Raw genomic sequence first — 22823 nt, 5'->3', positions numbered from 1 at the left:
ATGAGCAGAAATGGATACATTTGCAGAAAAGTAATCCTGTTTTTCCATATGCAGTGATAGGCCTTGAGCTGGGTGTTTTCCCTGTGGGGAAAAATATTGAAGCTGCTATCAGTAATCAGGTCAGTGCTGGTAGTACTGGTCAAACGTGCAAACAGCACTGGGAATTATTAGGAAAATAGAAAGGAAAATGGATTATGACAATACATAAATCCAGGATGTGTCTGATATAGTATGGGTTTTGTTTTCTTGTATTTCCCCCAATCCTTAAAAAATATATATACTTGAACTAAAAAAAAGTATACAAAAGGCTTCAAAAATAATCAAAATTATGAAGCAGTATCTGTGGGGGACAAGGCTGAATAAATTAGGACTACTTAGTCTGTAAAATAGATGGCTAAGTGGGAATCAGAAGAGACAAGGAAATAAAAAGGAAATTATTTGATCTTTCTCCTATTTTTGTTTGATGTCCTGTGGTTCTTATTGATGATGAGTTAAGAGCAAATATAAGGAGGTGTAACATCACAATGAGTGCTAGATTTTAGTTATTCATTTTGCTACAAGGTGTTGCAAATGCCAGAAGCCTATTTGAACTCAAGAAGTGATTGGACAGACAAATAAAAATTTATTCTAGTGAGGGTTATTTAAATGAGAAGGTACTACCTCTGGTTCAAGATGTCCCTAAGCTGGGAGGAGAGTGTGTTTGTGAAACGTTTTTCCCTTTCTTGCAGTTGTCTTTTGGCATACTTGCAGGCTTCTTTAAAAATAATTCATTGAGTGAGGTGTGTCTGTCCATATGCTAGAGCTTTCTAGCTTGGGCTGTTTTAAATGAAGGCTTTTGGGCTGCAGAGGAAGTGTTAATGTGTTCAGTAGTATTGTATCACATCTAAAAAGACCTCTCAGAAAGTGGGAGGAGAAGCAACTGAGGGAAACCCAAGCTGGTGGTTCAGAGATCATTACGGTTGAAATAGGGGATATAAGGGGACCAGTCTAGAGCAAGCTCCAGCCTGTCTGCATTTAGTTAATCTGAAGTCTGGATAATGTATCCTCTGCTACTAAAATTTGCTCTCTTGTCTAAGCCTACATAATCACTTGAATTATTCGTCTGTTTATTTTCATACTGTAGTCAAGAGTTATTACCATTTTGCCTGCCCTTTTTGTTCTTCACCACTCACGTGTTTAAGGCAGAATTGCAGAGCTGGAGACTGTACTGGGAGAAGAGTGAAGATGTTTGCAAGGCTGTTATATGATTTGAAAAACAGCCATTTACCTGTAATTATTATCAGGTGACAGCAAGAACAAGCTGCTGTTGGAAGAATTTCTCTTTCAGCCCTGAATTAGCTGCCTGTAGATGACTTAACCAATGTAGTGCTGATTATAGGTGACACTGCACGTGGTTCCTGAATTTTGTACAGTGAAACGAACTGTGAATGTTTGCTAAGCAGGAAGAAAATCATTTGAATGCAGGAAAATCAGTTTTGAGAATATGGATTTGATAGTTCTCATAAAATCTTCTTCTGATTTATTTCTTTAGGATGCTGAGGAGTTTCCTGATCTGGCAGCTGCTTCTGATAGGAGAAACAGGCTAGGATCTCAGAAATCATCATTTGTTCCTGTTGTTAGAAAGCAGTCTGAAGTAAGTAATCTTATGACATTATGTGAATGTTAAGAAAATAAGCAGGAAAAGACTACAAGTTTTAAATGAGACTAAAAGTGGAATTCTTTTGTCTAAATATAAATGCTTATGATGTGGGGCTCTGCCCATGGCAATCCCCTTAGGTACTCAGTATGGACTGAACACTCACTGTATTCAGTAGATTCATATCATTCCAAAGGAGATAGTTTTTTGGTCTCTGAACTGCTGCCTAAACTCTGGGCTACTAGTTCTGGTATAGACACCTCTGTTGTGGACCCTCGTAGTTAGTTGAGATGACATGTGTTTGTGTAAGTTTATTTTCCTACAGGTAGTGTTCTAGTTTAATTTTGCGTTTCATAAAAATAATACTAAGTCTCTTTGAATTTCTGCCTTTGCTGTTTGGTCACATCATCAAATTTCAGGGGCATCTGAACAGTGTAATACTTTGTTCTCAAGCTGTGTAAGGGTCAAAGAATTTGAGTCTAACAATTATAAATCCAAGCTTGTTTTGTTTTTTTGGGTTTTTTTTTTACGAGTGAAATAAATCCCAATGATTAACTTCGAAATTAATTCAATATGGGAATTAATCCCAAACATAAATTGCAAGGATTGGAAAAAAGTTTGCTCTTGCAAAGCAAACAACATAAATAATAAAGGTGAAATTCCAGGTTTTTGTTTCTTTAAACTAGTTTTGCTGCTAGAAATATTTGTCCTTTGTTTTGTTTCACTGTGAATATTAGTGATTTAAAAAAAACACTACAAAAAAACCCTTGTTTGTGGCAGTAAATTACATTGACAGGGAGGAATGAGCATCAAAAGTCACTGTAATTGCTCAAACCAGATTTTTTGTAAAGAAACAGACGCTACTCAAAGGAGAGAAACCTTTTAGCTTTGTAGGCATAAGTGAGATATAACCTCTCAACACTTAACGTACGTTGTAAAGACGTGATCGTTAAACCACTCGTACTCCTCTATAACAAATATTTGAAGATGAAGCTGCCTTGCTGGTTGTTTCTTCCAAATCTGAAAAAAGGAAATCATGGTCTGATTAAGTAGTACAGCAGCCAGTAAATGATCACACTTTTAGAAGACTATAGTAAGGTCTTCCCAGACCCTCCTCTTCTCCAGGCAGAACAACTCCAACTCTCTCTGCCTTTTATCATAGGGGAGGTTTTCCATCCCTCTGACCATTTTTGTGGGCTTCCTGTGGACCTGCTGTAACAGGTTATGTTGGGGACCCCAGAACTGCACATGGGACTCCAGGTGGGGAATCAGAAGAGTGGAGTAGAGGGGCAGAATCCCCTCCCTCGACCTGCTGGCCACACTTCTTTTGATGCAGCACAGGATACAGTTGGTTTTCCAGGCTGTGAGCGCACATTGCTGGCTCATAGTCAGTTTTACATCCGCTAATACGACCAAGTCATTCTCTGCAGGGCTGCTCTCATCCCACAGTCTGTATTGCTGTTGGGGATTGCCCTGACCCATGTGCAGGACGTTCCACATAGCTGTGTTGAACTTCATGACGTTCACAAAGCCCACTCCTCAAGCCTGTCAAGGTCACTCTGGATGGCATCCCTTCCCTGAAGCATATCAACTGTACTACTCGGCTTGGTGTCATTCACAAAGTTGCTGAGGATGCATTCAATCCCACTGTCTATGTTCCATTTGAATTTAGTATCATCTTCACTTTACCCTTTTTCATGTGTCTTTAAATATTTTCTCTTCCTCCTTGTCACCTTTTGTCTCTAAATTTCAAAGATCCATCTTCCTGAAGAGCCTTGGGATAGTCAGTCTCCCACACTGGATGGAACTCCCAAGGTGGATGGCCTGTCAGGAAAGCAAGCTTTATCTTCTATATTAGAAAGAAGGAAAATGCAGGTAAATTAATTAATATTTGAAAATAAGTTCACAACTAAAATTACAGAGGAAATTAGCATATTTAAATATAATACAAAGTCCAAGCTCATCCGCAGTTGTGTTAATACTTTGTCATTTATACTTCAAAGATAAGTGACAAGATTTTCTTGATTAGAAGCACTCAGAGGTAGTAATTGCTAGCCCCCAGTTTCAGTTTAGAGGAAAATACTAGCTTTTTAATGTCTGCAAGTTTCAGATATGAGGAATTATTTTTTTTACCCAGCTTACTTGATCATGGCATAAATCCAGTCCAAACTGATTGTTTTAAGGAGTTAGGAAACTCTTAAAAGTGGTTCTGCCAGATTAAGACAAGGAGGCAAGGAGATCCACTTAGCTTGGGGCAAGGAGGAGAAATATAGAGCAGCAGTGAGGACAGTAAGTAATTCCATGTTGGTGAGCAGGTTCTGGCATAGCTTTGAATGATGAGATCCTAGGTTCTGAAGGAGGAGGTCATTCCTTAACCCTTTTATAACAGAAGGCATAGTGAATTGATCCTCGAGGATAAGACTTCTAAAAGCACAAAATGTGTGAGTCAATTCCTTAGCCTTTGTAGTTTGGTCTTTGTTAGTCTTTGCTAGACTATTCATTTATAGTCTTTTTATATTCTGAATCATTAAAAGTGTCAAGTGTGGGACGCTGCTTTTGCCTTCTCTTGAAAGCAGACAGCAAGATTACTGCTTATGAGGAGGTGGTGCTTAAAGCCTCTAACCTCTTTTTTTAATAAGTCACTGAAGATAATTATATATGTATATTGCAATCATGAACCCTGTAAGATTCATGGAGCAGTTCTTCTATACTTTTAAAAAACTTTCAATTCTGGTATGCCTTTTTTTCAAAGATAGGTGGCAGTCTGACCAAAGTGGGAGCCTGACATAAAGCATCTCCTTTATTAAAGACTTTATACTTCTATGCTTTATTCCAGTAGCTGTTCAAAAGTTATTTCAATTGTTTCCGATTTTCTTTACTTTTCACATTAAAGTTGATGTGTATTAAATATCAAAATACTTTCACTGAAAAATCATGGATGAAGATTTTAAGAGTGTACAACACACCATACAATATAACAGTCTTTACATTCTGAAATGGAGAGCATTACTAATTGGTACTGAACTTGTTCAGGAAACATCCAGGAGCAGTGGTAAGAAGAGTCAAATTCCTGTGCAATTGGATTTGGGTGGCATGCTGGCAGCCTTGGAGCAGAAGCAGCAAACAGAGAAGTCAAAACAGTCTTCTAAACCTGTGGTCTTTTCAGGTATTGGTTACGGTGAAATTTCCTTTCTTTCAACTTGAGTTGTTTTTAATTATTGAAACATTAAACATAGCCTGATTTCTGATCTATAATGATCTCTGAATATGCAGGCAGGAGCATAGTTCACAAGATACAAGAGAAAATGAAGGTTCTTTTAAAAATTTTTTTTAAAGTATGGCAATCTGAATTGTTTGGAGAAAGTCTTAGGGAAAGAAAAGTCTTCAGGACAATGATTTGTAAGAGTACCTTATATGAGTGGTGACCGAAGTTTAGCTTTGACGAAAATACTAATGTTTGTGGAGATTTTTGCGTTGTCTTAAATATGTGTGTTATTATTGTGGTCTGAATCTGCAGGAAGGGGCCACAAGTAACAAAGGCTTTCCTAAACTACTACGATGATAGAAATCCTAGAGCTGTAACTTGAGTGAAAAAGCTCATCTGCAAACACAGGGGTTGTATGAGAGTCAATCAGCCCAAGCCAAAGAATAATTTCTGCCATGCCTGATAATTGTGAAGTAATTGTTGTTAACAAAATGCTAGGCTTTGGTGATGGACAGAATCTTTCAGACTTTGTGTATGCATAACCAGGAAGTAGAAACAAATAGCCCACTATCTTTTTCATTGTAGGTCAAAATTTAGTCTTGGCTGTGTTAGTGCAGCATATTTTTCAAAAGGATGCATGTTGTTTGCTAGAATTTAATGATGAAAAGATTTCTCTACTTATTTCATTAAATAATTTAAAAAAAAATATTTCGGAAACAGAGCTAATTGTGAGATAATTCATCTCACAATGTTTAATGTGATAGTTGAGCTTTTAAATAAAAAGCTCAAAATACCAAGCATTGATGAGATTTTCCTGCACTAACTGAGAGAACTTGTAATATATTTTTTAAAATTCTTTTTCTACAATTGGTCTCTTTTTTTCATTTGAGTCAGTTAAACTCAGCGCTGTAGAGGTGCTAATAACCATGTTTTTTTCTATAAAATTATACAATGCATGGATTATGAGTAGATGCTGGAGCACAAAGGTACGGGTCACAGTACCTGTTTTCTAATATTAAATTACCTGGGTCTGAAACTGCTGCAGAAATTGATGTGCCGTGTTCATATCCTGGAAGTACAAGGCAGATGTTAGCTCAGCTTTATACCTTTTTTTAACATTCAGTGCACCCGTTAAATCTGTGTATACCAAAATGTTAATTCAGTTAGTGAAGTGGCATTGTGCTGACCTCTGTAACCGGAAGAGAAGCACAGTGAACAAGAAGGGCAGGGAGTGTCTGACTGCAAACAGAGTTTATTCCACTTCATTTGGTAAATAATGAATGGATGGAACAGCACAGTAAAACAGTAATTATTTGAATTTAAATTATGTTTTGGAAATGCATCAGTAGTGCAAAATGATGTAAACTGTTAAAGCCATCAAGTTCAGGAACATGAGAACTCTGTGAATTTGAAATGAAGAGGTGATGTATGCAGTGAAGGAAATAGCATGTGTCTACATGGTGTATACTTATGTATTGCTTCAAATTCAGTTTCAGTTCTTGTAGCGACCTATGCTAACATACTGCACAACATTCTTGGAAATTTGCCTTTGTTATACAGAGACAAAAAAAAGTTGCGGTATAGCAGTTTAATGAAGTAAACTGTTTATGCTAATAGTGCTTATGTGGTGTTGGAGGATCAGCATATAAATACTTTGGAAGCAGTAAACCAAGATGACTTAACACAAGCTGCTAGAAGCTTTGGCTGTTTTCTAGGTAAGAGAGGTTGCCTGAGGCACAAAGGTGTCAAGCTCATTCCATGATACTTGGTTGTCATCGTCTTCATTCACTTGCTTATGTAATCTGGTTTATATTGCAGGTAACTGAAGTTTGACAATGTGGTCTCAGAGAGTACAGCAATCCCTGATGACAGCAAGTTGAAAAGGAGAGTAGTTTTTAGGATGTGAGGTCATGGTTTGGAAGGTCCAGATTCAGGGACTTGGCCAGTCATTTAAAGCTTCTGTGTCCTAAACCCTCTGGAAAATGCAATTAAAGCAGACATCTCTTGAGAGCTGTGCTGATTAAGTAAAAGAAACTTATCTGTAGCTTTGCATTAGTCATTACCCATCTGCAAATGAACTCCATCCAGTTTCATTAACAAATGGTAGGACTAAGTACTATGGATTATTTTCAGCAATTAAATCTAAAATCTGTAATAATGCGACTCAATGTTTATCTTAACACAGTACAGAATCTGTGGAGGAGGAAATGCCAGTGAAATGGAGGTTCCTGAAGGTGTATCAAGCTGGCAATGACATGGTGTTGACGGTAGCTTGGAGTGCCGTGTTTTGCCAAATTCTGCTTTTGAGAGTTCAGGGACAGAGCTTGTGATTCTAGTTGTATAATAAAAGTAGAGAACATGTTAGTTTTTTTGGAGGAGTATCTTTATTAAATAACATTGTTTAATGATACAGGATTGCCTATAAACATTCTTAATAGCAACATAGCACAAATTTAATATGTGTATACTAGTCCTAATCCAGACATTAAACTTGAATTGGATTGTAGTTTAGGTATTTGTTACACTTCTCTGATGCAGAGTTTTGTTGTTTGTTTTTTTTTATCTCAGTTGGTGGTGCCATACCGTTGCTTTCTAAAGAATCTACTACAGCCATAAAAAGTCAACGATCAAATCAAGGAAAGATGCCTCATAACCCTTTGGATTCCAGTGCTCCTTTGGTAAAGAAAGGGAAACAGAGAGAAGTCCCTAAAGCAAAGAGACCAACACCTCTTAAAAAGGTGCTCATATTTTTACCTTATATACTACAATATAGGCTAATGAAACTTCAGTACTACTCTGTGAGTCTGTTAAACCTTCTGGCATGAAGATCTGCATCTGAGTGTCCAGTTGTCTAAATTCAATTTTAGCTTTCCTTGGTTTAAAAAAGGGGAGGAAAGGGCAAGGGAGAAGAGGAGAGTCTTGCTATATAGCATGTACAATTTCCCCCAAGATCTATTTTTTCACATAAACCACTTGGTAGCTGAAGAACTGCTACTACAAGAGTGTCCACACATCATTGGTATAGGGGGACATCCAAAGTAATCAAGATCTGCTTATTTGCAGGCCTGGGGAGAATGGATCAAACAAAGGTGGTATTTAATGTTTCTGTGCTCTTCCAAGCCAGAACTTCAGCAGATTCTGCAGCAGCTAGTGTTACATCCACCTGGTGATTTCTCTTGTATCTTCCCCCTGCTCATTCACATTGCTTCCTGTCATGTCTTCTATACAGGGGATTTTGAGATACCACTCAATCACAAGGTCGCTTTTTTGGTCTAGACTAATTGTTATGGAGCTAGTGAAGGTAGTTTAGTGGTCATTCTGTGCTGCTTAATTGAATTTGAGAACTGTCCAATATAAACAACATGTAACAAACTCAGGTGGGTGATACTAGTACTGTGTCTTCTGGCTGTTCTATTTTCATGCCATCTGTTTTCCAAAGTAGGTTTGAGAATACAAAGATTGATTTGTCTGTAATATCTGTGTTCTGAGCGTGGGAGTGAGCTTATTTTTGTTCATCTTTGACAAATGCAAATGGTGAAATTTACTTTTTAAAGTAAAAGAATTGGATTCTGTGGTATAATTAATTACAAATTTGGGGTAGATTAACTGAGCTAGTGGGCATATATATATAATAACTGTTTCTTAGCAGCTACAAAAGCAGGGAAGATGAGTTTCAGGAAACTGATTATCACGTTCACTTACAGTAGCATGTTTGGATCCACCATATGTCCTACTCTTCTTCTGTATACCTAGCTATCCATGGTAATTTCTTCTCTTTTTCTTCAACCAGCAAATTCAGACAGCAATCTATTAGACTGACTCAAGATTTTTAATGGGAGAATAAGGGAGCAGAGTAACTGTGTGTGTATGTATATACGTATATATAAATATATACATGTACCTGAGTGTTCGGCTGAATTGCTGCAACTGACAGTCTGAAGAAGAAAGGGAGAAGGGAGACTTTTTCACCCACTTCTTTGCATTGAAGAAATTTGTTGCTTTATCTTTAATTCTGCCCTTGTAGTTGATCCCTAGTAATTATTTCCTCCATCCAGACACTGGTAATCAAGGAAAAAGTCCTTTTCTATGTAGATTTAGAGAGTATCTTTCCATCTTTTTAATGTGCAAATTAAACACAAATATTGTAAACTTTGAATGATAGTGCCAAACTTCTTTACGAAAGGTCTTTAACTAAAGACTTGTAAGAGAAACTGCTTTGTTGTCTATGTGACATCGGTTTGATTTGGTTTTTATATATATATTTTTTAGATTATTCTGAAAGAAAGAGAACAACGAAAACAGCAACACCTGTTAGAACAGACAGCAGTATCAAAAGGTGAAGATAATACTTGTCAGCCCACAGAAAATACTACTGAAGATGAAATGCTTCTACAGGATAGTCAAGCAGGTATCTTTCAAGAGAAGGCTGTAACACAGTACGTAGATGGAGATTTGAGAGTGAGAACACTTAGTACTTTCAAAAATGTGTACCAAGTACTGTCAAATGAAAACTGTACCTTCAGAATTTTCTAAAATTCAGCTTGGGCTTATCTAGAGTTTAAAGTGTGCCAAAGGCGATGTGCTTGAGTTAATTTGGCTTCTGAATACTGTTCCTCACTTTCATGCCTGTCGGATTTATTATGTGTCGTAATGAGAGTCCTTGCATCTCTCTGGCAATCTGTTTAAAAAGAGGTACAATAATAAAAACTAAGTGAAAAAAAGAAATGTATGACCTCTTCCCCTACTACCGCAGATTGTTGTAACAGTGAAGTAAAGCCTCTCCAAGAGATACTTGGCAACCTAAGTCTCTTCACAATGCTTTTTGGTTTGTCTTTTCATTGAAATGTCTTTATTTACATGATAGCTGTTCCTGTAATGCAAGCTGCTGAAGGGTTTCTGGAGAACACAGGGATGAAGGAATCTACAGAAGGTTCTATGACTTCAAAGCAGCTAAACTCCAATCTTCCAAAAATCCACAGTAGAAATTTTAGAGAGTAAGTACTGATCGTAGAGATCTATGCTTTTCCACAGTACTACCAATATAGTATTTTTCATACAAGATACTTCAACTGCATTCTATGCCACACTAATTGGAATTTAGACTGAAATTCTAAATTATTTTTTTTTCAGTTTTCCTGTGAGCTGACACACAAACAAAAAATGATATTCAGAGAAATAGTCTGTATGTTATTGTAATTCTGTTTTCAAAATGCATGTTCCGTGAAGGAAAAGAAAGATCAGAAATTCATTAGAGGCTAAGGAAGGAAAAGGAGCTGCTGTTAAAAGTAATGGAGTACCAGGTTAATATTTAAGAAAAAGAGTAGTACGCTTTACTTATTTTTAGTGTGTACTTTGGTTTTCTGCTGTCAGACCAAATGGCAAAAATGTAAAGAATGTGATGAGCCAGATGACATTTTCATGTTGTGGTGAGGCAAAGAAATAAAGGGAAGATTTATGGGTTATTGTGTGCAAACACTTTTAGTTTTGTTTAAACAGATGTGTATACATGTTTCCTTTATAAAAGAAGAAATAGTCATTACTATATGTAAAGAGGTCAGAGATCCAGTCGTGACAGTTTAAAACAGTTACTTTAGATAAGCAGTGTTTTTAGTTTTCTTCCAGTAAAGGCACCACTGGCCTTTTTGCAGTTCCATGTTATAGTAACAGTTAATATTGATACAGCCATTCTTTATCTTCCTGATGCCATGTGTTAGCTCTAATTTAATTGCATTAAAAGTTATTTAATTTGTGTCTATGCAACACTTTTACTGAAAGCAGAGTTTAGGTTGAATAGGTACAGGGAGACTCAGTCCTATCTATTGTAGCATGTAGAGCATTCAGCAAAGCTTAGAATATTTTGTGTCTTCAGGTTAGATTTGCAGTGTTTTAGTAGACTTGTCTTTAAGACTTAGTGAAATCAACTGGAAATTGTAAATAAAAACTCTTGTAACTTAAATCAGATTCTGAGATAATTGTATCTCTAAGATTCAGCATAGACTTCCCATAATCTTATGTGAATTTGCCACTTTGCATCTTCATGTTGACTGTGCAGTTGAGATATCTTCCCTTTTTCTCTTTGTGAGCCTTCCTTACTGAGTGATTCTTTGTGTAAAAGATGGGGGAAAAATAATTTGGAACCCTGACCTTTCACAGGGAATACTAGAAGGTTGAAGTACATCTGTGTTTACCCTTTCCTTGTGAACACCACAAGGCTGTAATCTGATAAGTGAAATCGGATGACAGACAAAAAATATGAACTTGGGGAGGAGAAATTTGATCCAGATTTCTATCTTTGTTATAAGTATCCCTGTATTTATAGAAATAAATTAGAATTTTATACTTTGGTTGCTGTACTTCGCTATATATAGGTCAAAATAAATGCCCTCAGAAAAATGCTTCAATAGAAAATATGTACATATGTATGAATATAATATATATATATGTACATATATATTTATTGGTATAAAATACAGGCTTATTGTACATGTGTGTATGTATTTTTGGTATAGTTTGATAGGGGAGCCAGATACCACAGGTAACAAAACTTTCCATAAGTTCCCAGCCACTGAAAAAAATCTTACATAAATTTTTGCTTTCATGTATATGAGAACTGTGTTTGGAGTAGAAATAGAAAAAAAGTAAAGACAGACTAGAATAGAAGGTAAACTGTTTACATTTTACATATTACTTATTTATGTGTTATATATTTGTAGTTTTAGGGTTTTTAACATTTAATTGATTGTATCTTCCAGTTACTGCAGCCAGGTACTTAGTAAAGAAGTTGACAGTTGTGTGACAGATCTCTTAAAAGAACTGGTTCGTTTCCAAGATCGCTTGTATCAGAAAGACCCAATCAAGGCCAAGATAAAACGCAGGCTTGTTATGGGGCTTAGAGAAGTTTTGAAACATCTGAAGCTGAAAAAACTGAAGTGTGTCATCATCTCTCCTAACTGTGAAAAGATTCAATCAAAGGGTAAATAAGTTTTTTAAAAAGTGTTTGTTTAATGAAAGAAATGTAAAAAAGCAAACTCAGCATACTGGTACCAGTTATTAGTATTGGAGGATTATTAGTATTGGAGGAAATTACTTGAGTAGCCTTTGAAATCCAGTCATGTAAAGATGCCTTCCTTCTTCAGATTGTTAACTGCTGTGCAGCTGAAGTGTGAGCTGAGTCAAGACTATCTGGGGTGGGGGCAGTTACTTGAGGCTAGGATCTGTTTAGTTACCGATTTGCAGTGCAGCTACACAAAAGATTTCACTGGCATAGCTGAGAAGACACAAAGGTTACTGTTGCCAGCTGTGCCACCACAAGAAGTCCTGCTGTATCAGATTGGCCACAGATTGACAATAAGTTGTCAGTGATACTTTGTTTAAGATTTGTTGTAATTATTTTTATTACTTTCTGTTAACTTCTAAATAATTACTAAGCAGCTGGGTCTTTTTTTAATACTAGATTAGACTATACTACACATACAACAAAATACAGAGTAGTAGCAGTCTAAGGATACTGCTAATTATTAAGAAAAAAATGTCAAATTCTCCTTTAAATATTAAGATCTAATGCTGTTATTGAGATCCATGTATTTTTTCCTATAAACTTTGTAATTTCAAAATAAACCCATATTCTTGGGGGTACTTTTTGCCGTCTTTTAACAGTACTGTCCTTTAGTTATAATCACCCTGAATAGTGTCATTCTTTGCTGATTCTATTGTCTGCTCCAGGTGGGTTGGATGAGACTCTGCACAACATTATCGACTGTGCCTGTGAACAGAATATCCCATTTGTTTTTGCCCTTAACCGCAAGGCCCTAGGCCGCTGTGTGAACAAAGCAGTGCCTGTGAGTGTGGTGGGAATTTTTAGCTATGATGGGGCTCAGGTAAGCTGAAATATATAGGTTCATGGTTTTGTTTAGTTTTACTTTTTACCTGTAAGAGGAAAATAACATACTCATGGCTTTAAGGTTTTGTTTGTTTGTTTTGCTCTTGTACACTTGTACTCTTTATCCCAGGCTTATACAACAAATCAATTTTAGAAGTACAGCCACTCGGCACTGTTCGAAAAAGTAGTTTGGCCATCTCTTCCTGACATCCATCTCGATCTTCCAGAATTTTCTTTTCAAGAGAATTGGTGTTTTTATAAATGGTTTGGTTTTCATGTTATTATACATACTCAGCTGCTCAACTTTTATGTATGAACATACATGTTCTGAATAAGGAATATTCATTACAGATCTTCATGGAGATGTTAAAAATTAACAATGTGATTTAAGCTGTATTAATACTGTGTATTTCCCCAGGACCATTTCCATAGAATGGTACAACTGACAACAGAGGCCAGGAAGGCCTACAAAGATATGATAGCAGCTTTAGAGGAAGAAGCTGAAGGAGGGCTAAGAGAAACCCAACCCAGCATCTTAACCACTGAATATGAAAAAAATGGCTTATCAGAAAGTGGTAAAACATCTACCAAGGACTCTGATGAGGATGTACCAAATTATAGTGAGTATTTACTGGCTTGGTTTTGGTTCACTTTTCATTCAAAGTGCACTTCAATTCTATGATTTTCACTGAAACAAATGACACCTGACACTTCAGTGGTTAGTAAGGGGAGAGCTTCTGCTTTTCTGTGATTTCCCTCCACCCTCCTGATTTTATAAATCTGAGATCAGTTCTTACTGAGAAAGTTTTAGAGAAAATTCTTCTTGCTTTGTCCAAGGAGGTTTAACAGAGCTGCTTCTTACTTCTATTAGTAAAAAATCCTCTAAGTTTTTTTCTAGAAGTGCATACTCTATAACTGCAGTGGACTAAGTTTTGTATTGCAGCCTGTTTGAAATGCATATTCCTGTCCAAAAGTGTTCATGTTATGAAAGGTTTACCTCTTTTAGAAACACATTCCTCTAGCTCTGCTTATACAGTCACCAGACAATGACAGTTATCATGGATACTAGGCAACTTAAAACTTCAGGGTTTTTTTAAGTTGGATTCACCTTCAGAGTTGGCCTTGCTTGAGCAGGGGTCTGGACACAAGGACCTGAGTGGATCCCTTCACTCCTAAAGTATTCTTTCATACGTCATTTGATGTCATGTGGTGTACATGCCAACATGGCCATGTGCCAATTTAGCTCAGCACTTACTTTGAGGAAGAAGTAGAGAATCAGTGCGACTTCATTTTAAGTTTTTCAAGTATTATACAGTAACCTGTTTGTTGGTGTTTGTTTTTGTTTTGTTTTGTTTTTTTTAAATTCTAATATTCCCTAGTTAAAATCTGGAAGAGAAAACTTGAAGAAGACTATAATCCGTATGCACTGGAACTGGAAAAGAGTGCAACTGCTGCCATGGTGATAGTGAATTCAGAAGAGCATCAGTAAATGCAGATCCAATTTTATTGGGCTTTCTTTTTGGTTTTTAGACCCCCTAGGAAGAAGGTAGCAAAACAAAATAATTGAAGAAATATCTGAAGCAAGCTAAGTAAACTGTTCTGAATCCCTTTAAGTGAAATACATACTGGGGCACATGAGGCACTAGCTAATGCTTTTACACTTTATGTATTTGGCTGATTAGTATAGCAGATGACAACAGCAAATTGTCTTAGTCCAAACCACTTGAACTGGCTTGCCCTACCTTAATGGTTTTATGGACTAGCACTGATTTTTTAGTGATGCAATATACCAAAAGAACTTGTTAGAAAGATAATTGATGATTTTATTTGGGAAGACATTCCATGAGCCAGAAGGATGGGGCCTGTGGGAAGTTGCTTTTTATTCTTCTTTTAAAAAAATGTAGACTGGTTTTTGATTGTGGAGGTTTTTTTTCTTTTTTTCTTCTCAATAAACCTGCTTAGATGGGCAGGCTGGCATCAATGTCGCTTTCTTCCAGTCAGCAAGAAACTAATTTTGGGCAGGCAACTTGATTGAAACTATTTTAAGGAAGACCATGATGACAAAGTTCCCAGTTAGCTCTTCTGTTTGATACTTTGGGGATGATACAGATGTAAAAGAGAGAGCATCGACTACAAAGGTCTGAAATTCCTGATGTGAAAATGGTCTTTAGAAATGTTATAAAGCTGATGAAGTGTACAATGATGATCATTCTGTTGCTACTGAGACGAGTTTATCATAGGTCCTGCTTTGAAGTTAGAGGATATTGAAGGACAGCAAAGGTGCCAGCCTGCTATCCTATCTGTACCATCTTCATGCTGACAGACTCTTCATTCCTTCAGTTTGGGGTTGTGTCACTATGTATATGAAATGGGTTTTGATTGATCTCAGTTTTTATCAGTCAGGGAAAATTTTTATCTTACGGGAAATAGAATTTTAAAATCAAAATGTCCTCATAATAGTGGTGGAGCACCTTAGTGGGACTGTCCTATATAAATATCATTGTTTACAAGTTTGAAGACATAAGAGTGTAAGCCTAAAGAAAGTAATTGGAGAATGCACATGTAACTAACTTTGGTCATCTGTTCTGAAAGATGATATAGATGCCATGTGCTGCTACCAGCATCTCTGAAGTGTGTCCGTAAGTGCATGCTTCATCACATTGAAGTAGTAGTGCAATACATTGGAAAGGAGCTGCCTTGTGAAGTTAGAAGTGATACAAAAACTTTGAATTTCAAAATTATTTTGTAGAATGTAAATTGTATAAGATCTGTTACAATATACTGATTCTGTAAAGTATGGTTGTGATTTAAGTAAATTTGTCTGTTAGGCATTTAATGATATCTGAAATGTCAGTTTTGAGGAAAAACATTGGTAAGGGATGCCAGCCTTGAGCTGAAATGTACAGCTGGTCACTAGTTATGATGATGATATTTTTGTATTAGTTTCTTCTAATCTTAAATGGAAATTGAGGGTGCAAGATCTCAGTGATGAAAGATGGTTTTGGTTAGCTGATAGCCTTGATCTAGAGGTAATTTGCAATTTATTTGGACTTGTGCCACTTTGATACACTTCTAAAACTCTGAAACTGCTAAACCGGGGACCAGTTTGTGAAGATCACATTAACAGCTGTTTTTTGGGGCCATATTTTCTGTTTTGTCTTACTGCAGACAAGCATGAAAAGTTACTTTGAAAACATTATAGGTTGTTCAAAATCTTGGAGAGTTATTTACTGTTCTTAGAATGTAACAAAAAAATTCCCTGTAAGGGGTCACAGCTGTATTCACTAGTTCTGTTACACAGATGTTTTTTCACAAAGAAGTTGAGCTGAACAAAAACTCTGGCCTCAATCTTACAAAAGCCTTACCTTCCCACTCAGTACCACGGAACTAAACTTATATCTACTCCGAATCTACAGAACAAATAGAGGAGGGACAATTCAAGAAAAGTCTTTTTATAGTTGTCCTTTAGCCATAAAGGATGCCCTGAGAGAAGCACAATGGGGAAGAAAATTCTCTCTGAACTTTGGTGTCAGAAGTTTGTATCAGTATTAATTTATGATTGCCAGTGTAAAAAATAGGGAAAACTGTGTAAGAATTTTTACCCTACATGTGTGATTACAAGGTGGTCTGGTATTGGAAAAAAAAAAGGGTCATTCAGGAAAATTTTAGAGTAAGGAGAATTTTTCAATGTTTTTTTCAATGGAGGAAACAAATCTAACTTAAATCTTAACCAGTTATCCCCTAATTCAGGGATAAGTGTGCAGCTTTCTGCTATTGCTATGAGCAGCTGTCCCCGTGGTCTCAAGATGTAGTGATTCTTAGGTGGCCTCTTGCTTGCTTGCTTCCAAGTTGAAAACCACTGAGAGAATAAGACAGAAAACTTTAATTATGCCTCAGACTTTCGTTTATTAGATGCAGAAGGACAGAACTCTGAACAGCAATGCAGTAAAACATTTTCACTGTGGATTAAGTAGGTCCTCACGTTTTCGATCTGCAGTTGTTCCGTAGGAACAGTCTTAGAATTCCTTCAACATAGCTTTAAAAAATTCAACCAGTTATCTCAAATATAGAAGAATAATTTGCAAATACTAAAGACTCTGTTTTAACTTGGGTGCTTTGTAATCTATTTATCTGTATTTTGAGCATTACTCAGTAGTTCTTTATTTTGTACAGAAACTTTATTACCAGAGGAAATGTGTTTGAAGAAATGAACTTGCTGACACCAGAAAGGAATGCTCTTCAAAACACTGGGAACAGAGTATAAGAGTAAACATATTAAAAGAAAATAAATGGGCAAGTTAAAGTGTCTTTAAATAAATGTGATCCACACCTTCTTATTAATCTCTAAATCATCTGCCAAGATCCTCAAGCCCAAAATAAACTGGTTTTCTTAATGAACTCAAAATAGAAGCTGTACATCAATATACTGCCTGAACAGCGCAAGTCTTACTGAGACCACTTTTGTTTCTTCATTAAGCTGAAATAACTGGCATCAAAAAAACGGAGATGGGATGGGTGGCCTCTCTTGTAGCATGTAACTTAGTCATTCTTCAATGCAGTAAGGATATCCTTTTCCACCTCCTGAATATCAGTTTTAATGGCAGCACTAGCACTCACAAATAACTGAGTGCTGTGCTATTAAAAGTAATCTAACCTGCATACATTTCTCCTTTGAGCCTCGTTCCTTTGTCCATTAGAGGCTGTTTTTCTTGTTGCAGCTCTCCTGAAGAGGAGAAAGTTCAGAATAATGTGTTAATATTGGTTTAAAAATTAAAATAGTGTTTAAAGGTTGCTTGTACTGTTTCACATGCAACAAGCAGATGTTTTATCCAGTAGTTATCAGAAATAATTTTATGTTCTATCTTTTGGAGAATTACATTAAAAGCTAAGTATGGACTATTTTCTTTTAAAGGAAGGCCAGCTTTGATGAACAGTACCATTTATGAAGTCCAGTAGTCTCTGCAACACAATTAGTCTACAGATGTGATGAAATTAATCTACTATATTCAGTATACACAGACTTACTGTTTGGGCAGTATGAGAACTACTGCCTGATTAGCACTTGGTTAGTGGACTGAAGGAGCAAGCTGACATAACTGTAACACATCACAGATGGAGCAAATTTTACTGCTGAGATAGTCAAGAATGATGGCATATACAGGAACACTAATGACTTTGTTATATGAATATATGCAGTTGCAGAAGCATTTTAGGCTATTTATAAAATAGGTACTGTAGTGTGTCATGTAGAAAGCACTGTAGAATATATTTTTTCCAAAAATTCTTACCCATGTTTTCTTCCAGTTTTGCATCATTTTGTCATGTTCACTGATGGCACTTCTCCAGGTATGGAATTCTTTGGTCCATCCATCCTGACCAGCATTATCTGAGAATTGTATATGGGGATGATTACATAATTGTGTAATGATAAAGTAAGTTGATACTGGTTCAGTTGCAGCACTTCCTGTGAAAGATTGGGCTAGAAGGAGCAGAAGCCATCATTTTGTCCTTCATTTTGCTCTACCTCCTCTCATGTTATTTGGAAATAAGTTCTATTCAAATGATCATGTCTCTTCCCCTCTGCAGCAAACGTTATAGTCTCCAGGGTAAAGAGATTCAGTGTCTGAGACTCGAGGTCTAGAAAATACAACCTACAAGTTAAGAGTTCAAACCCATCTAAGCAGCACAGGAATGCTCCAGTTAGATCATACCAAGCCTGGGAAGAAGGAGGATATGTCCAGTTTGCAATTTCCTCATTTTTCAGTAATGTTATGTAGTTAGTTATTCTTCTTTCCATTGACAACTCAAGAAGGGTTGTTTTCCTGCATCTTGATAAAATTCTAATTCTGTCTGCCAGTTTTTCTTGCAGAATGTAACACTGAAGGTGACATACGCAGATACAACTTTTTCAGTGTATCCTTCAGGACACTTGCAACAACAGTATATAATGGTTTTGGAACAGTGAAAGCCTCCCTGTTTTACATTTACAGTAGTTTCACTGAGATGCTCTTCATTCTGCTTCAAAGATAGACTTCAAATTAACTGGAGTGATGGCAAGACAACTTGTGTAACTCCTACTGCTTTTCTCTGTCACTCCAAAAAGGTTTGAGCTGTTCGTGACACATTTGTGTTTCATTAACCACCTAATTGATTTTCCTTCACCTTGCCAAGGAATTCTATACTATATCATCTTCATTGCTCCTCCTGGTTTTGTAAAGACTATTCAGACCTTCTCCAAGCCTGGATAAGTTCTCAAAAGCTAGTTGCAAATGATGCTTAAGTTGCATCAGTAGTTGCATGATCTCACCCAACTACAGGTGTTTTACAAATCATCTGATTTTTAAACATCCTGGGTGGCAGGGGTTTCTCTTTACCATCTTACTTCCTCGGCATTAAAAAATTTTGCTATATTACCTTGTAGACTTTTGGCAGAATAGCTGTTTTTAACTTTCTAGTACTCATCTGACTTCCAATTTGTGTTAGTCTAGCAGTTTTGATTCATTTCTAGATCATAACTGCAAATTTGCAGGTTTGTCCTTTGTGAGAGGAGGTGGAAGAAGGAAATTTTATGGCTTTAAAACCTTGTCATAAACAATTGAAGTGGATACCAATACAGTAAGTAACCTGTCATCTTAAGATATGCACATTTTATGGGTGAAAATCAGACAGCTTCACAGGATCAGACCAAACATGTCATACATTCAGAACCAGCCTACCTTTATCTTCTACTGTGATGAGCACTTCTGACGTTGCATTCCCAATTTTTGAGGTGAATGAACATTGATATTTTGTATTTTCTGATACTGAATCTTTCACCCAACTCAGAACATGCACTCTGCCATCAAACAGCACATGAGATTGCTCAGTGATGCATGCATTCATCTTCTGTCCGTTCTTCTTCCAGACAAAATAGGAGGCATCCGGACCTGTAAAAACGCCAGTCAGTATTTTGTAAGAAAATAAGAGTCTTTGAAAAGAAAACAAAAACTTGAGACCTCAAGATTAGGCTCAAAAGCATAAATGGTTGATTGTAATGTTCCTTAGGTTTCTTCAGCTGAAATTCTAGGTACCCAAAACCTGAGATAAAAAGCCAGCACTGATAATTTATGTTCAAGCCAAAGTTGTAAATGAGTTCATATGTATAAAGGAATTCTGCCTGGATTCTCACAAGGGGGAACTTGCCCCACAAACACGATAGAGCAGATGATAAACATCAGCACTATCTGCCTATATGATTTCCTGTAGAGCTAGGCCATGTTACCTGCTGCTGGTACAAAGCTGAAACTGACACATGCCTTGCAAAATCTGAAATAAAGGCCAGAAGGGGAAAAAGGTCAAGAACTCGGTGTGTCAAGGATGCTGGAACTAATCATGAAAGAAGCAGAACTGGAAAAAGCACAGAACCATTAGTCACAGCAGGCAATTAAGCAAGACAGAACTTGGAACAAGCTTGGATCAACAACAAAGAGCAATCTCATCTTTTGGCCTTGTTGCTATTATTTGTCTTAACGTGCAAGGACAGAATTTGAATAAATTGGAGACTGACAGTAGCCCAGAGGACGGAACAGCTGTTCCCAGAAAATTAGCAAGGTTGGCTGAAGTGTACTTGGCAGTATCAGAGCGTTTTCATTTAAACATCTGGGCCAAGCTAAGAACTTTGCAGTAATTCTGATGTTTATAACATGCCTGTTTGTATCTCGGTCCCGGGATCCAGACCAGCCTTAGCAAAAGAAGACATAAAGAGAAATTTAGGGTAAAAAAGAAAATAAACTTTTTTTTTGCAAGTATGACTTGAGAGAACAAGTAACATACTACAGAAGTGAGCTTTTACTATGAGCTTTTCAGATTGCAAATCAATGTGGCATTTTTCTCTAGAAAAAATACTTGATTGACTGAAAACAGCTAGCCTAGCACACTTCCTTTGTACTCATTCTACAATTAACAGTAGATAGATTACATGTTGCTAAAATCATGGGAAGTCTGGAACCAGGGACAAATTATTACAGTAAACTAATATTGAAGTTGGAATTTGGACAAATGGGAGGAATATTAAGTAAACACAAGCACAGCAGAAAGATAGAAATCTTAGAAATCTTGAAGAAAAAAAAAAAGGCTTTGCAGAGTAGAAACCTACCTTCAAATACATGCTGGTTTATAATTCCTAATAAATGCTACAATAAATCTGACATAGCATTAATGCAGAAATGAAATTAAATTACAGTGTTTGCAGAGGCCAAGCTGACTCGGAAAGTTAAGACCAACTTGGCTTCAGTGAAAATAAGAGGGAATGCTGTGGCATATGCCTCGGGGTGAGTTTTTTCAGGTCTATAAGAGTTATTACTCTAGCACTGTAGAGCTGAAAGTCGGGTGCTTGAGTAAAGACAATCTCACAAGTTTTAGTAGTTCAAGTCCTAACAGATGGGAATAGGGCCATTACCTAAAACCATGAGCTTCAAAAATGCCATTTTAGGGCCATGTGAGGAAGTGGCATGTTCAGTGCAGGACATTTCACTAAACGCTTCAAATGTTACTATTCACACCAGAGAATCTGTTCTGTTTCCTGGTGCTAAAGATTACAGTTGTTTCAGAAATCTGCCAAAAGCTCAGTTTAGATACAGATTTCTAACGACTAAAACCAGACCATTTCCTTATGTAGGAAATTTGCAAGCTGCTATTGAGGTCAGCCCCTTAAGAAGCTGCAACTGAGCAATTTTACCCTACCTTTGTTTTCAGTCAGAAGCACTGGAAATCCCAACAGAGATAAAGTCATCCCCACTCGTACAAATCAGTTGACAGCAAAATTTAGGTTCAAGCACTAGTCAGGGTTTTTACTGACCTCGGTGTTTCACTGCAGTTCCTGATTTTCAGGCACTGTGCTACTTTACTATGTTTTCCTTTTCAGCATTGAGCAATAGAAAAAATACACTGTAACAGTTCAGTTGCTTTGAATCATATTTGTTAAATGCAAATGATGGACAACTCTAGAGTGAGAGAAATTCAGACTCAGATGTAATGGTTAGAGAAGTATTTTCTGAAGATAAAGGAAATTAGTAGGAACATACACTCCGCATTCGCTACTGTTGCTGTAATTATGTGTCTAGTTTGAACTTTAAAATATGAATTTCTAGCATTTGATCTACTTACTTTGTCATCCATTTTAAGAATGCTTGAAAGATTTAAAAAAGTCATGTTATTAAAACAATATTCAAGCAGAAAATTAAAGAGCACATCAGTCTAGATAGGTAAGTAGCTATGTTTAAGCAATAATGAAAAATATTTCCAACAAGTTTACTTCAAAAATATTGCTTCAGTCTCAGTAAATATATTAATCAGCTTCACTCCTTTAACAATTTTAGAGGAGAAAGGTTAACAACTATCAAACAAAAATAAAAACACCTTCCTGTACTGTCAGAAGTACACCTTTTCCCTGCATAAACCCTTCACAATTTCTGGTGTCTGTGGAAGTGTTTGCTCCTTTTCCATATAGATTTCATTTTTTATACTTCTGCTTTTAGTACTTTTGAGTGAAATGGTACTGTCTGGGTAGTAACAGCCCAAGTACTGTCCAGGTAGTTTTTGCTAGCAAAATAATTTCTCTGACCAATGTCAGGTCCGGCAAGTTTGCACAAACCATGTATTTAATAGCCAGGTGATTCTGCCCTGAGATTTTCCACAAGGGAAAATTTCAGCAGCCACAGATAGCATAAAAAACTTAAACCACTGCAATTCCTTCTAATCTTCTACCCACAGTCTAACTATATTCACTGAATTACTGGTGAACATTCAATCTTGTGTTAAATAGTCCAGATTTAAAGAATTAAGTGTACAGCTACAGATTCAGAGCTGTGTGCTGATGTGCCCTGCTAAACTGTACTAAATGAAGCATTTGCTATACACACATCAAATTCCAATGGACATAATGGCTTTCAGGAAATCTTGAAGATACTAATTTGAGAGCAACAGATTATAGGTGAAGTAGGGCTCACTAGCAGAAGGGTGGAGCGGGGGAGCAAGAGGGAGTACTGGCCAGGCTAGCTCCTTTTGCCAAATGCTGCAACTTGCACAGCTGTGTAGACATTTCGAAAGCTACCCAATGAAGCTGT

General features: G+C 36.7%; 2 protein-coding genes across 19 annotated transcripts in view; one reads left to right on the top strand and one right to left on the bottom strand.

Moving 5' to 3' along the window:
* SECISBP2 (SECIS binding protein 2) overlaps positions 1-22823 on the top strand; it is a 44360-nt gene that overhangs the window by 11000 nt on the left and 10537 nt on the right. For 2 of the 4 annotated variants that reach the window (XM_074931547.1, XM_074931546.1), the window contains exons 7-15: positions 1532-1633; positions 3392-3511; positions 4670-4802; positions 7410-7579; positions 9111-9249; positions 9706-9835; positions 11594-11814; positions 12564-12718; positions 13139-13340. In XM_074931547.1, coding sequence (XP_074787648.1) covers positions 1532-1633; positions 3392-3511; positions 4670-4802; positions 7410-7579; positions 9111-9249; positions 9706-9835; positions 11594-11814; positions 12564-12718; positions 13139-13340 — 1372 coding nt within the window. Of the gene's footprint in view, positions 1-1531; positions 1634-3391; positions 3512-4669; positions 4803-7409; positions 7580-9110; positions 9250-9705; positions 9836-11593; positions 11815-12563; positions 12719-13138; positions 13341-16893; positions 17055-19624; positions 19826-22823 lie in introns of those variants that run through there. The other 2 variants (XM_074931548.1, XM_074931549.1) reach the window with 2 other exon arrangements.
* Positions 17192-22823, bottom strand: part of SEMA4D (semaphorin 4D) — a 101129-nt gene continuing 95497 nt past the window's right edge. For 10 of the 15 annotated variants that reach the window (XM_074931538.1, XM_074931525.1, XM_074931532.1 and 7 more), the window contains 2 exons: positions 19437-19646; positions 17192-18106 (listed from right to left, as the gene is read on the bottom strand). In XM_074931538.1, the coding sequence (XP_074787639.1) occupies positions 17787-18106; positions 19437-19646 (530 nt within the window). In that variant the 3' untranslated portion in view covers positions 17192-17786. Of the gene's footprint in view, positions 18107-19436; positions 19647-20974; positions 21887-22823 lie in introns of those variants that run through there. The other 5 variants (XM_074931545.1, XM_074931537.1, XM_074931540.1 and 2 more) reach the window with 4 other exon arrangements.

This window comes from Athene noctua, chromosome Z, assembly GCF_965140245.1.
Source record: "Athene noctua chromosome Z, bAthNoc1.hap1.1, whole genome shotgun sequence".
NCBI classification, from domain to species: Eukaryota; Metazoa; Chordata; class Aves; order Strigiformes; family Strigidae; genus Athene; species Athene noctua.
Note: the sequence above shows the minus strand (reverse complement) of the source record. Positions and strands in the feature narration are given on the sequence as shown.